The sequence below is a fragment of the Euprymna scolopes genome, chromosome 7, assembly GCF_053919585.1.
Source record: "Euprymna scolopes isolate OS-2025 chromosome 7, ASM5391958v1, whole genome shotgun sequence".
Lineage (NCBI taxonomy): Eukaryota > Metazoa > Mollusca > Cephalopoda > Sepiida > Sepiolidae > Euprymna > Euprymna scolopes.
Window position 1 is genome coordinate 156,433,083 of NC_136488.1, and position 16,797 is coordinate 156,449,879.

The 16,797-nt window shown below is 36.5% G+C and overlaps 1 protein-coding gene across 6 annotated transcripts in view; it reads left to right on the forward strand.

The window, feature by feature from the left end:
* LOC145280088 (digestive cysteine proteinase 3-like) overlaps positions 1-16,797 on the forward strand; it is an 87,733-nt gene that overhangs the window by 41,266 nt on the left and 29,670 nt on the right. For all 6 annotated transcript variants that reach the window (XM_080131804.1, XM_080131808.1, XM_080131806.1 and 3 more), the window contains exon 4: positions 15,058-15,213. In XM_080131804.1, the coding sequence (XP_079987930.1) occupies positions 15,058-15,213 (156 nt within the window). The remainder of the gene's footprint in view (positions 1-15,057; positions 15,214-16,797) is intronic.

Consider the following 16,797-nt stretch of genomic DNA (forward strand, 5'->3'; position numbering starts at 1 on the left):
CAAGGATTTGCATGCCATGGATATCAAAACAAGAAAAGTTTTAGCAATGTTTAGTATATTTCACATTCGAAGTAACGTAGCAAGGCTGTATCAAAAAAGGAAAGATGATGGGAGAGGATTGAAAGGTGTAAAAGATTGTGTTAGAACAGAGGAGATGTCGTTGAAGGATCATGTGGTTAGAAGTGAGGAGTGGATGCTTAAGGTTGTGGCCAATGAAGTGGAGGTATTTGAGACCAAGGCTGATTATGTGAAACGTATGGATAGAGAAAGGGAAGAGGAACTGGCTAGGAAGAAAATGCATGAAATGTTCTTGCAGGATATAGCAGAAGTGGCTGATGAAAGATCATGGCAATGGCTAGAGCTGGGTATCTGGCTAAGAGTACTGAAGCTTTTGTTTGTGCAGCACAAGAGCAGGCATTAGGAACACGATTGTTCAAAAAAAATTGCTCTAGGAGAGGAAGTTGCTGCAGAATGCCGGATTTGTGGTAAGACCTCAGAGTCAATTGCGCACCTTGCAGCAGGGTATAGGGGACTGGCCCAGAGAGAGTACCGCAAAAGACACGATCGCATGGGACTCCGGATATATTGGGAGGTGTGTAAGAGGGTTGGGGTGAAGTGTGTTGGAAAATGGTTTGAGGAGGTGCTTGATGAAGTGAGAACAAGTGAGGATGGCAAGGTAGAGGTATGGTGGGACAAAAGTGTCACAATGACCAAGCAATTGGAACATAATTGTTCGGATTTGGTCGTCATCGACAAGGTCTCAAAAGCTGGTAGATTGTAGACTTCTCAGTACCCTGGGACAAGAATGTGAGAGAGAATGAGAATGAGAAGTGGAGCAATCATGTCCCATTGGCCTTGGAGATAAGGCGTATACACGGGGTTAAAACACGAATAACCCCGGTCGTAGTTGGTACACTAGGAGTAGTATCAAGTCGTCTGGAAGGACAATTGAAAAAAGTACAAATCCCCGATGTTTTAGGCGGCCTTCAAACATCTGCAATTATAGGTACCACCAACATCCTTAGGAAAACCCTTGATCTTTGAAGCTCCTGGTTTGAAGCCGGGATTAAGGGAAATCCTCTGGAAATGAATCCCATCCCTTTCCAGAGAGACGTTCATAAACGAAATCGAAATCGAAATCATCATCATCATCATCATCATCATCATCATCATCATCATCATCATCATCATCATCATCATCATCATCATCATCATCATCATCATCATCATCATCATCATCATCATCATCATCATCATCATCATCATCATCATCATCATCATCATGATCATCATCATCATCATCATCATCATCATCATCATTATCATTATCATTATTATTATTATTATTATTATTATTATTATTATTATTATTATTATTATTATTATTACACTTATCGCTCCGTCCGTTATCATGCTGTACATCCCTAAAAAAAGAAAGTGGAATATTCCAAATAAACCTTGTCTCTCTTGAAAAAAAATTGAAAATATAAAAAAAAATTGGTGTCGCTGTTGAGGCAAAGCTAATAAAAATGAATTGTCTTTCTTGCCATTTTGGCTAAGATCAAAGTTTAGTATCTTTTCTTCAGGTGCTACATTTCAATTTTTTCTCTCTAAGTGGAAGAGAAATCCTTTACGACTAAGACAATTTTTTCTCCACGTTAAAAAACGGCCCTGGTGTCTAAATCTGTCCTGTGGGGAGGCATTGTGAATAGGTACTATGTTTAATGTAACAAAGTTTTAATATTAAAAAGGTAAACATCTACTGGCAGTTACCATACCCAACATATGATCGTGTCGCAAAACGAAAGGTACTCGCAGTTTATTAACCCTTGAATAGAAAAGCAAATACAGCTCATTAATCACGCGCAATTCGAACAAAAGAAAACGCCGATCCATATGCAATTACACTTGGATTTATTAACATATCTCCATCGTCACTATTAGCTCACTCTCGGCCTGCCGAGCCACCAGCCGATGAAACTTCCCGATACTTGCACGTTGATTTCAGGAACGTTTATTTTATTAAGTACTAGCATGGGTACCCAGCGTTGTCCGGGTATTTGGAGGTGTATGTTGAGAAAAAAAAAAGCGGTCAATGTTTTTAACTTTGATTCCTATTATGACACCTTAAAATTTATTGTTTTGGGCTCAAATTAAGTTATTAAGTTAGATCCATGTCCAAGGAACCTATATCTAAAATTTCAAGTGTTTAGACCCAAAATTGTCGGAGGAGTTTGGTAGAGTTTTCAAAGGTCAAATCGTTGAACTTTGACCCCTTAATCGCCAAATTTCTGGCCAAAAACCGATCACATCGATGTTCCCAAATCTCAGTACTCTGTATATCAAATTTCGAGTCTGTATACTTAAAATTGACAGAGTTATTGCGTAGGGAAATGGACACACTCAGACACACAGACAGATTATTTATAAGTTATTGCGTAATTTTTAATTTTGATTTCAAATGATGTATTTTCCAATAAGTTTTCGTTATAATACTTTTACTTTATATATAATCTTAAAGAGTGATTTTCTCTCTATCTAATCGTTTAAACTACAATCGCTTTAAAACAATTATGTCTTTTTTGCAGAACGTTGAATACAAGATAGAAAAAAGAATATTCGCACAATTTCTTATTTCAATTCTAGCTGAAACAGCTCGCGATATCAACGAAGCGTTTGGTCCAGGAATCACTACTGAATACACAGCACAATGGTGGTTTAAAAAATTTCGTGGCGGCAACGGGAGTCTTGAAGATGATGAGTGTAGTGGTTGGCTATCAGATGTTGACAATGATCAATAAAGAGATTTAGTCGAACGAAAGATGGGTGACAAGAGGTCCAACTCCGTGGACGAACCAGGAGTCGAACGATGGCGAATGAGTCACATTTTCGAGTGAGATAAAATAAAAGTTTTGAGTCAGTTTTTCCGTCGAAAGCATGCGAACGGGACATGTCAATATAATCTGAGTGAAAAAATGCTTCGAAACGTCTGTCGTCAGCGTCGCTCATTTTCTTAAGTTAGAAAGTTAAGAAAAGAATTAGTTTTAATTATTGGTTACTCTTTTGCTCCTTAAGTCAAAACCCTGAAGAAAACTCAGCGAACGTCTTTCTTGTGCCGTTCATGGATGAAAAGTCTCATTCAACTTAAACAGACGCGACAGTTGACAACCAATACACGACGCGGCCACACATTCAGCGCAGCAAGTGGAAATAAGCGACGTTACAAGAAATAAAAGATTACATGTTACACCCCGCGCACATACGAGTGTATATATATATATATATATATATATATATATATATATATATATATATATATATATATATATAAGCCGGGCTGAACTGCTAGTATATATATATATATATATATATATATATATATATATATATATATATATATATACTGCTAGTATATATATATATATATATATATATATATATATATATATATATATATATATATATATATATATATATATACTAGCAGTTCAGCCCGGCTTTGCTCGGACCCTATCTGTAAAAGAGTGTGCTTATTTATTATTACTTATTTATTACCATACGTTTCTTTACTAATCGTTCTCTTTTACGTTTTCTTGTTACGAGCACTTTTACGGGTCTGTGTATTTATCACTGTTCTTACATATACGTGTGTGAATGTGTATGCTCTTACGTACAGTTCACTGTTATATGTGTGTGTGTGTCTGTGCGTGTGTGCGCGCGTGTGTGGGGGGTCTGTGGGTGTTCTTGTTCTTACACAGTTTCTTTTGCCTTGGAAGGTTTCCGAGACGTGTATGCGCAAATTTAACGTGAACATACCTGGTTGCCTTGGCCAGCGGATGATATCTTCTGGTCGCTGGTCTGCCATCTTGTTGGGGAGTGGTCGCTGTAGACAGATTCATCAATGAACAACAAGATGAACTGAAGCTTCAATCTTTTATTCAAGGCAAGCCTATCATCTCGAACCCTGATTGTCGGGAGGGACCCAATTTCCCGTCTGCTTCATCTGCTGCCTAGACCAACTCTTAACCCACCCACAATTCCCCTGTCACCCCTTAATTTCCGGTGCATTCTATCTAGGTCGTTCAAGGGTGACTTGAGTTTAATGCCTGACAAACCTAACCTTCTGACCCTGCTAACTCGCTGATGGGAAATCAAAATATGCTTACATAACTTTCTATTTCTAAACTACCTATATAGCAATTAAGCTGGGATTCCCAATACTACATATGTACTGTTTATAACTTTATGTGCATATGTATATATTAAAAAGTGTGCATATGTATGGCAATGCTTTTCTATATAATGGCCTTCCTTAACTACCATAGAGAAAAGTTAGTAGAGACAGCAGAAGTAAAATTATTTTAACTTTGACCCTAATTTTGACCCCTTAACCTTTATTGTTTTGGGCTCAAATCAAATTATAAAGTTAGATCCATGTCCAAGTAACCTACATATAAAATTTCAAGTGTTTAGACACAAAAATGTTCGGAGTATTTTAGTAGAGCCTGCAAAGGTCAACTTTTTGCACTCTGACCTCTTGGCAGTGAAATTTTCAGCCAAAGACTGAGTGAAAAGCTTGCTGCATGTCTGAATACCCTTTATGTAAAATTTCAAATGTTTAGACCTAAAATTGGCTTAATAGTTTGCTAGAGATTGCAAAAAAGGTCAAATCTTTTGAACTTTAACCTCTTGGCAGCCAACTTTTCGTCCCCCCCCAAAAAAAAACAATTAAAATGCTTGCTCCATGTCTAAATACAGTTTATGTAAAATTTCAAATGTTTACGCCAACAATTCTCTAAGTAATTTCGTAAAGACGACAGTGGTCAATTTTATTTTAACTTTGACCCCAATTATGACCCCCTTAGTATTTATTATTTTTGGCTCAAATCAAGTTATTAAGTTAGATCCATGTCCAAGTAACCAATATCTAAAATTTCAAGTGTTTAGACCCGAAATTGTCGGAGGAGTTTGGTAAGGTTTTCAAAGGTCAACTCGTTGAACTTTGACCCCTTAACAGCAAAATTTCGGGCCAAAACCCTTTTAAAAAAGATTTTTCTCAAATATCAATACCTAGTATGTACAAATTTCGAATCTGTAGACCGAAAAATGGTATAGTTATTTTGTAGTAAATGTACACAGACAAGCACAGACACACACATACGCATACATTTTCACTTTTATAGATATATAGATTTAATCGATGTATATTTAATAGATATGTATTTAAATGGATTTATTCTTCTTTCCTTTCAATGAGAGCGCGTCTTAACTTAATGCATGTTAGACGCAATCGTTAAACTTTAAATTTGATGCGTGAAGCATTATCTGCTAACCGAAATATAAACCATTATATTATTAAACGCCCATTTATTTTCTTTATTGATTTGAACAATTCGTTTATTTGAAATTCAGATATCATATGGGAGAAGTTACGCATAAAAACTTGTCGAGAGGTTGGCTCCGAAACAGGCTTCTAAGTTTCAAAATTCCCGGATCAAATCCAATCCAAAATGTAACCGCTATATTTTACTTTGACCTTTAGCTAAATGGAACTTCCATCTTGACCATTTGGATTTAAATTTATGCAAAGAAACATACTACTGCTGATCTTATGCAACTAAAAATAAAACGGATTCATTCTATTCGCAAAGGATTACTGCCTTCTACTTTGGATGTCTTATTAGAGACATTTGCGGTTTTTACCTACATTCTACCAATCTTCAACCAATATGGAACTTAATAATATCATCCAACTCTTTTCAACGAATAATATTTCATTTGGATACCAAATATGATATACTTTTCTTATTTTTGCTTTCAACACTCATTCCGTTTCTCTATGTCTATTAAAGAGGTTTAGTCTTTAATATTTTCATTGTATGTGCTATTTAGCAAAATAATTTCAAACCAATATTAACATTTTGCTAGTGATTTTCCTCTGAAGAGATGTACTTTGAAAATCCATAGATTAAGGAAATTATTTTAAACATTGTATTCTTTGTTTCTAATAATAAATTTTTAAATTTTTATTTTGAAAAGTAATTCTTTCTAAATGAAATTTAAGTATATAAATCCTAAACAAATAAATGAATAAATATATTATATATATGTATAGTAAACTTTAAAATATATGTGGCAATTAATCTATACAGAATTAAGCTGCAGAATTTTCCGCGTTTCGATGTTGTTCCGTGTTTTTATATATACACGCGGTACTGGGTGTGCTAGTCAGCTAAGCAGATTCTTTGTTATTCACACACATTAATGTGTCTTAGCCAGATGGACATGCTTTTATCAGGCCTTGATGTATAATTCATCTATTTGCTCGTTCTTTTTGGCGAAAATGGGTTTCTGTTTTTTTGTGTTTACATCTATTTACACACACTTTTGTTTGGTTTCTTGATCGTTCATTGATGAAAACATTACAAGGTCAAAATCAATTTAATCTTACAATTCCATGAGCAGAGATTATTTCCCCAGGATATAATACCGCGGAGCTGCTTCCCAGCTGACTATAACATAATCGTTTTCAAGTCCAACGTAACAAGTTCTTGATGAGCTGTTCTTTAAAATAAATTAACTCATTTAACCTCCACAATTACTCATCATCATAATACTCATCATCATAATACTCATCATCATAATACTCATCATCACAATTACTCATCATCATAATACTCATCATCATAATACTCATCATCATAATACTCATCATCATAATACTCATCATCATAATACTCATCAACCCTAATTTATATTGTCCATAACTCATGGATGAGGCCTTGACAAATACTTGTGGTCAGACCTACAGTTAACAACAACTAAAAGTTGATCACAAAAGCTTCCAGTAATTAGAGCTTTGTTACCGAATGCAATTTTTTTTTATAATACTTAGGACAGTTTCTCTACAAGTCATAGGCGGGGTCCTGACAGATACTTCCATTGCAGGTCAGAGTCAACCTACAAGTAAGGGCAATGAAATGTTTATTATTCCCTCCCCAAAACTCCCCATAATTGGAGCACAAATAAACTTCCAGATTATTACACGCCCCATAAATAGAACACTAGCAGATATTACGCCTCAAATCAGAATCGGTCTCTGAGGGTATATAGTTCCCTCCCACTACAAGAACTGTAATACCAGGATCAAAAAGTATGATTGAGAAGTCAGCGCCCCATGAGGAGGAGCACTTTGACCTGCAAAAAGTACCTGTGCAACCCCGTTGGCATTCTTCGGTAAAGGCGCCTCAGACTATTAGCAATAAACTAGCCTCTTCTACAAGGGAAAAGGCAGACCCTGGAAGGGTGGACTCCTTAGAACTGCAAAGAAACACCATTTACACCGCAATCAACAGTGACCAACACATTAGAGGAATGGTATACTCTCTGTGGATTTTGGGGTTCGGGGTGTATGGGTAACGGCAATTGTTCTCTCAAATTTGATCCTCATTACCGAATGCAGTTTTATTCACAGAGCACGGGTACTTGAGCGACAAACAAGATTCGTGTATATGTAGTATTTTGTTAATAACTTTAGAATTAATAGATACGTGAAAACGGTTCACATCACAAATGTACACAGATCCATAAATAAAAAAAATGTTGTAATAGAGAGAGAACATTTCTCGGGGTCAAATAGCATGAAAATACGATTCACTTAACCGAAAAGAGAAGAAAGAAAGAAAAAAGAAAGAAACAAAAAACACTTACAATCAATAAATCCTTGCATTTAAGAGTAAAACTTTTCTTTGCTTAAACAATAATAACAAAACTTTCACAGTCATGATGAGAAAGCTATCAAACATCCTTTTACTCCCAGAAGAGAACTGAAATTTATTTACATCAGAAAAAGAAAAGAAAAAAAAACACTAATAGAAGTTGCTTATTGGGCAAACAGAAGTACACACTATTAACTATTAAAAAGTACATATGTTACACCCCCTCCACACACACATATATAAGTCGCTGGAATCTGTGCAACATTTTTCTATTAAGCATATCTCATTAAATAAAATAGATGTTTTTTGTCTATCAATTCAATTTTTGATCCTTTTCAACTTCCGAATGACGGTCTTCACTTCTCGCATGAACTGGCTGATGTAATCGTTATGTTTGACGTAAGTCCGAGTACTTTCCAATCCTTCTGGATTCATCATCAAGGATAGATTAATCTAATTCGCTTTGAACAATTTTTATATTTTTTTACGGCATATAACTCTTTTCATGTTATTTAATGCCGAATCCAGTTATTTTTAAGAAATTTTTTTTAATAGAATATATATATTTTTTCAAGTCGGTTTCTATTTAACCCATAGTTGGGACCCTAACAGGTACTACCACTCCGGGTCAGAGTGGACCTGGGAGCAATGGAAATTAAAGAGTGGCTCCATACTCCCCAAAGCCCACAAGGGGATGGCTAGTCAAGAACCTGTTCACATTGGACTTGAAGACGACTATATCGTAGTCAGTTGGAAAGCAGGAAAATGGAACAGAGTTCCACAGACGTGCAGTTCTAAGAAAGAAACTTTGATCATGGAATCTACGTTTAGGTTTAGGCACAGATAAGGACAGGGGAAAATTGTTGATAGTGGTTTCAACTAGACGAGTGTTTTTCCTGAAAGTCAGGACAGATGGATCGATAGATTGGAGCTCAGACGATCACTTGCCATGAAAATGATAAAGCAGAGACAGGCTCGCAACATCTCTTTTGTGAGAAAGAGATTTCAGGGTAGAAAAAAAGGCATCTCCCACTAGGCTACGAAATCTGTTTTGAACTCTGTCAAGGCAGGATAATCTCCTTCTAGCAGTTCCTGCCCAGATGTGGAAGCAGCAATCCATCCTTGGATGTACTTGACTCTTATACAGGTAAAGAATTGCATCAACAGCGAAGTATCTACTGGAGCAGTAAAACTATCTCACCATTTTTTTCAGCAGCATTGTCAATAGATTTGATGTACGTGTTCCATCTCAGATCAAGATGAAAAGGTCAGGCCCAGAAGCTTGTCAAAACATGGAGCCTTCGCAAAAACTAGGGCCATTTATTTCAATTGATGCCAGACGGGGATCAGAGCGTTGATGATGGCAGTGGCGTATCTAGGGTATGGCAGGCATGGCCCGTGCCATGGGCGCCACTCTGACATGGGCGCAAAAATTGCTTGACAAAAATTAAAATTAGTAGTTAGGTATATCTAAGGTATAAATTATTAAGAAGGGGCGCACATTCAAACTTTGCCATGGGCGCCATTTTACATAGGTACGCCACTGGATGATGGAAAGATAGAAGCTTGATTTTAGATGCATTAAAAGTAACCAACCATCTCTTTCTTTTTTTTTGCACCACGTGATCAAGATCAGAGGCGAGATAATCAGAGAAAACTTGGTCATTTATGGCCTTTAAAGTGTTGCCATAGATGGTAGTGTCGTCAGCATAAATGTCTACGAATGATCTTAGAATGTGATTTGGGAGATCATTGATGTAGATCAAGAAGAGAGTTGGACCCAGGATGGTCCTCTGAGGGACTCCAGCATTAATACTGTGAGCTTCTGATTTCTGCTCATCAACCACTACTCTTGTGAAGAAATGATTTACTAATTGAAAAGACATTTCCAGCTTTACCGTAGCTGGAGATGTGTAGTAGACCTTTATGCCACATCTTATCAAAGATCTTTGATATGTCAAGGGCGATTGCCCTAGAAAGAAAACCTCCATCAAGAGATTTGCTAATCGTATGAGATATAACCGTTAGCACATATGCTATAGATGTAACAGAACGGAAACTATATCGCATATCAATGAGGAGATTATTTTTGATAAGATGGTTGACTACTCCCCTATTTAACACAGATTCCAGCAACTTACTTATGACGCACAGGAAACTGGTTGGTCTGTATTGAGATGGAGATGACCGATCACCTGAATTTTTAATATGGGACATACTAATGAGGTTTTCCAGGATGTCGGGAAGCAATTCTCTTTAAGACAACGCTTAAATAGCTTTGTAAGTATGGGAGCTAGTTTTGGTTGAAGCTTTTTAAGCATTATAATAGGAATGCCGTCAGGACCAGTTGCTTTACTAGAATCGAGGTTTTTGATTAGTTTGGCAACATCATGCAGAGATATTTGTATGTTGCATAGCGCATTTTCAGGCACAGGAGGAAATACGATAGGTTGATGGCCCTGATCGCATTGACTAGAATTATCTGTAAGGTTTTGGCCAAGAGTTTTACTTTGTTCGATGCTGACGAAATAACTTGAAATGTATTGATGGTTAGGATAGAGCACACACTTCTATTCAAGATCCTGTTCGTTATTTAACAAAATTGGTGCGAATCAAGCCATAGCTCAGCTACTTTGGACTTGATGGACTGAGCATACACTTCTCTCGTGTTCTTTATTATTTATCTACAGTGGTTGCGTTGTCAGCAGCTCCATTATTTTTAATCAATAAAATTATACATGTTATATATATATGAAAAAAAGTATATATAAATTGTTCAAAATCTAACTATATATATACATATATATATAATTAGTTAGTTAGTTAGTAACTCGAAGCAATTTTCGATTTTGACATTTTAACAAGGGTATTTTCTCAAATATGTTCAGTTTGGGACAAGATTTTACCCTGAAAATATACTAAAGTAGGTATTTTGACCCGAGAGACCAAAAATGTAATCAGATTTGCCCCAAAATTAAATTTCTTACGTGAATGTATCAGCTTTTAGAACTTTTCACATTTAATTGATTGAGATTGTCGGACTGACTTCCTCATCTTGGTTGTTATCGTCAAAATGTTTCGGCCGTTTTGCCCTCCGGCCTTCATCAGGTGTTTTGTATCGAACTGGGGAACCGTTTGTTAGGAGTCTCGAACCCAACCCTTTATTATTATTACGGGGGTATTCGTGTTCGGACTCCAGCTAGGCTCTGGGACATAGTTGCTGATTCTCTGTTTTGAATGTTACTTTTTACTGCCTTCGTTCAGGATTGAACTCAGCACCTTTGGGTAACTGTAAACTTTGATACAACTAGGAGCCCTCGGCCATATGTCACTAGGACAATTCTTAGTTGGTTTTTGTTAATGTTAAACCTATGTTGTTATTCAAGGGTTTTTCTCTCTATCAGAGGTGTCCAAATTGCATTCAGCTCTATGCTTGGTTTGCTCAGTAGGTTGTTATGTCTGAGCATGTGAGCTGTTTCTTTAAGTTTTCTCACTTTCCAGTGGGTCTCTCTGTTTATTATTTTTACTTCATCCCATAGGGGGCGATGGTACTCCCTCTCCATCCAGACATGGTTAGCTATACCCGATTTTTCCGTCTCCCCTTTAGTTACCGCTTTTCGGTGTTCTTCCACCCTTACTTTAAGGGGGCGGCATGTTTCACCCTTGGTAAACCTTTCTGCAACTGCATGGGATGGAGTATATGCAGTTTTTGGTCATGTTTTCCTCCATGCGGGGCTTCACTCGTACCAGGCCTCGTCTTGAATACCGTCCTGATGTTGTAGGCACATATCAATCAATGAAAACACCTCATCTCAAAAATACAGACAATTACTTTTCACATTTAAGACAAAAAAATGCTTGGATCAATATTGTACGGAGATTTTTTTCCTTTTGGATATTTGTGCAGACATTATGATGTACATCTAAACCCAAAATTCATATTGAAATAAGATTTGGAAAGTGAAAGTTAAATATTGAAAAGGTAAAACAATTTTGACAATGATCAAATATTTACAATAAAAGACAACTTCACAACAATATCTACATACTGTTATTATTTATATGGAAATGAAAGGCAGAAATTGTATATTCATGCCCATCAGTTCTTCTTGTATATTTTAGAGGCAACATTAAGATCTTTTCTTGATTGGAATAAACCATGTTTTTTTTTTGTTTTTTTTTACACAGTGATCACCACTTATCAAGGCCCGGAAGCCACTCAGGGATAAGGGTTATTGCAAGTACATTAAGTTAGTGAGGAGATTTGCTGAAGTGTTTACTTAAGGGGGCGGTTCATTAGGAATTTGTTAACATTGGACTTGAAGACATCCAAGTTGTAGTCCGGAGGGAAGCAGGCAGAAGGAACAGAGTTCCACAGGCGTGCAGTTCTAAGAAAGAAGCTTTGTTCATGGAATCCGCGTTTTGATTTAGGCACAGATATAGAGTGGGGGAAATTTTTCACAGTGGATTCAGCTAGACGGGTGTTTTTCGTGAAAGATTGGCGAGGGGGGACCAGAGATTGGAGTTCAGACGAGCATCTGCCATGGAAATAACGATAAAACAAGGACAGGCTCGCAACGTCTCTTCTGTGGGAGAGAGGTTGCAGGGTAGAGAAAAGGGCATCCCCCACTAAACCACGAAGTCTATTTTGTACTCTGTCAAGGCAGGATAGGCTGTTTTTAGCAGCCCCTGCCCAGATATGGCAACAGTATTCCATCCTTGGACGTACTTGGCTTTTATATAGATAGAGAATTGCATCAGTAGTGAGATATCTTCTCGAGCGGTAGAAGGATCCCACCATCTTTCCAGCGACCTTGGCAACAGACTTGATGTACGTGTTCCATTTCAGATCAGGAGTAAAGGTCAAACCCAGAAGCTTGTCATCAATTTGTAGTCAATGAAATATCTTGTGTGGTTTATGAGGATGCATGAACTTGACGGTTACCTTCTGCATTAATTTTATTCACAATGGCAATCTATCAGAAAAAAATTATAAACATATGTTATATACAACATTGGTAACATGTCAGAGATCTCAATAATTAATGGCAAGTTAAAGTCATCGATGTCGCTATATGATTCATACTAGGTGAACAGCTTATGCCCAATGATCAATATTTGGTGTTAACCATTGAACAAAACGATGGCTGCGACTGGTTCCGGTATTGTGTATTCCCTGTCAAATCTTGTCTCAAGAGACTTTCTCACCCTTTTTTTTTTTCAAAGGAGTCACCATTTATCAAGGCCCGGAGGCCACTCGAGGATAAGGGTTAATGAGTGTGTGTCTTCAATGGGAAAATGCCGTAGTAATCGTTAGTAGTGGAAATTTGGTAAATTGAATTACTTAAGAGGATGGATCATCAAGAACTTGTTCACGATGGACTTGGAGACGACCATATTGTAGTCAGTTGGAAAGCAGTAAAATGGAACAGATTTCCACAGGCGCACGGTTCTAAGTTCCTTCTTAGTTTTCAAACTGTGATATCGAAGAACTTAATCGTAGACGTCTTTAGGCAGATTTCTAAAATGATCCACCGATTCCATCGTAAGGGGGTTGTCCATGGCTTGTAGCAAAGTAAACTCACTCCGCACAAACCCCAAAATCCCACATAGTTATCACTAAAGTATATTGTTATTTTCACGGCAAGTGCTCATCTGAGTTTCAATCTATAGTTCCACCCCGCAAAAATCTCCACAAAAAACAATTGTCTAACCACAACTATTATCAACAATTTTCTCTCTCTGCCTCAATCAAAACGCAAATTCCATGAACAAAACTTATTTACTAGAAATGCGCACCAGTGGAACTCTGTTCCGCTAGCCTGCTTTCCAGATGACGACAATAATATGGTCGTCTTCAAGTCCAATGTAAAAAAATTCTTGTTCATCGGTTGGTATATTTTGCGAGAGTACCCAGCGTAGTACAAGCACTCCAAAACCTTCCCATGTTAAGAACGGCTTTCGGAAATAAACACCCCAACCTACCCATGTTAAGAACGGCTTTTGAAGTTGAGGCGTTTATTCCGAAAGCCATTCTTAACATAGGGAGGTTGGGAGTGTTTATACTACGCTGGGTACTCTCGTAAAAATACTTAACCGTCTACTTAAATAATCAAATTCTATTCAATATCCACCACAATCGATCACCACATTGTCGTCCCGGTGACCTCAAGTGGCTTTCGGGTCTTGATATGTGGTCACTCTCTTATAAAAAATGTCATTTTGTTGATATGGTGCAGTAATGATCGAATGCAATGAACTGTAATTGTCTGGGTATCACATGTGTCCCCTCTTTTTTAAACTCACATCAACATCCAATTTGTGTCAAACTCTGCTCTCGTGGGGAGGCATAAATAGGAACATTGTGGTTTTCAGAAGAATGGAATTTAAGTTTGGGTCACAGTTACGTACATGAAAATTAAGGGTTGCTTATTTTTATATGTTACTGCTGTTAAAAGCGTCTACAGATATTTTTTTACCGAAAAGATTTTAAGTGAGGCGAGAAGGTAACACTGAGGATGCCCTCCATGGCTACGAAAAGAGTTCGCAATTAAATTATATCGAATTTTTAAAGGATGCGTGACCGGTCAGCTATTCATCAAAACACACGCAACAAAAACCATGCCACCGCCCTCAACAACGCCGACACAGCGCTGTTTGTCGTTGTTTTCTATTCGTCTCTATTTCCTCTTTTAGTTTTTCTTAATCCTGTTTTGCCCGTGTCGTCTTGGCGGCCGCCGAAGGGGCTAACACTGGCTTACAAGAGTAAAAAATTTAAAACAAGGCAAAATCCCAAGAGAAAACATAACTGCGCACACCGTGTATTAATCAGTTGTTCTCTGAGTGTAAGTAATAAAAGACCCCCAAACGGTGCCTGTTTATAGCTGTCCGTCGAGACATTGTTGTCGGTCGGTTTATCAGTTCATATCCTCATCTGCTAAAACTTTACTTTGACTACAATTTCTCAGATTTCTCTCGAGGGACTCTCAAGCGGCCAAATCATCGTCAACTCTCCTAAACTAACTCTGACTCCTAAATTTATTGACTCAAAATCGGAAATCCTATGTCCAGTCTTTTGTCTTGACTATTCGGAAACTGATACCGATCGTGAAGTGTTTTCTTGTTTCTAGAGTTCAAAATAGCTCAACCCCCCACCCATTGTCGTTGTACTCATCTCACTTTCTATATTTTTCATTTCTCCACATTGTCGTTTTGAGTGCAGGGAGGCGTTTCTAGTATCATGCACACAGAAAGAGAAACATGAACTGAAACTACGTAAAAGAAAAATAATATCTGGTGACAGTCACACTTTAAATATGTTGGTTATTATGTTTTTCAGAACGGCCATGAATTTGTTGCAATGAAGAATGGATTGAAGCCCCGAAACCTAACCAGCCACAAACCAAAACTGACTTTCGTTGACACCGATGTCAATGATCTTCCAGTGGAAGTTGATTGGCGGAACGAAGGTTACGTCACTGAAGTCAAAAACCAAGTAAGTAATGTACAATATCCATAACAAATAACACTCTACGTAAGAATTTTTCCTTCAAACTCCTTGGCTTAATATTCACGGGCAATATGCTCTTAAACAACTACATTGAGCACATTCCGAAGGCAAAGAAGGTGAGTTCCCTCCATTGTGCTAAAAGACTACTCACACCTGCGAGTATCCGGTACATCTATAAGGTCACTATACGCACATGCATGAAGTATTGTTGCCACATCTCGGCTGGTGCTCCAACCATTAGTCTCTTCTCTGGGATATAGTCCAAAAAAGAGTCTTCAATCTAATAGCTCCAGCCCCTGTCCTGTCGCCACAATGTTGCATCTCTGGTTGTTTTACAAGTATTTCAATGAAATGTGCACTTGATGAACTCGTTGCACTTGTGTCCCCTTGACGTACATATCCTTGGCAAATCGGCTTAGCAACAAAAGCTCACCCCTTCACTGTTGAGGTCCCTTAACATGCTATCATAAATATGCATATCATAGTATATTTCTGAATAAATATTATAGTATCTTTCTGAATAAATATTTAAGAAAAAAAAGTTTATATCCAAAAATTAAGTACTCAAAGTAAAAACGCCGGAAGTGGTCTCGGTTTACCTAAATATGGAATGGAAGTTACTAAACATGAAACGAAATACGAAAACATATGGAAATATTTTATTTATAAAATTATTTTAGTTTTAACATTTCTTGTACTCTCATGAAACAAGAAATAATAAACTTTAATTTTTCACATTTCTATAAATCTGTTTTTTGTTTTAATACTTGTGCTACTACTAGGAGTAAAACAACATCATATTCTTTTCATTGTTTGAACTCTCGAGTGTCTATCTGTTGATAGCTTATATGTTTTTATATAGAATGATGTGGTTCTCGGTTGATTAATTGTGTGTGTTGGATATATACTTAAGAGTTAAAACAATGATGAGAATATTCTGTTGCATAGTCCTAGTTATTACGAAAAAAAACTAATGATAATTTTTATTATTTACATTTCTATAAATGGTGTCTTTTTGAAATAATATATTTTTGTTTTTCGCAAGTTTTATCATACAATATATTTTTGTTTTTATCAGGGTTTTTATGCTTTTTGTGTTATTAAAAAGTTTCGTTTTGTTTTATGATACATTATAACAAAATTATGTGGTAAAATTTGCGAAAAGCTTTAATCATTTCTATATGAATATATTTTGAATATTTAGAAAATTATTTATAAAAATGTAAACTATGAAAGTTTAAATTACTTTTTTGAAATCAAATATTTCCATATGAATATATTTTAAATATAAAAAAATATTTATAGAAAATAAAAAGATGTTTATTATTTTTATAAAATTGTTTCATGAAGAAGAAGAAGAGGTTCCCATATAGTTTCGTTTTTCGTTCAATGTTAAGTGACTTCCATTCCATATTTAGGTAAACCAAGTTCACTTGCGGCATCTTAACTTTACCTACTGAATTTTTGGAAATAACCGGAAAAATAATTCTTTGTAAAACTTTTCCAAAATTCCCTTTCTGTACTCCTACAAATTTGTTTTCTTTTTGTATATTGATATTCATATTAACA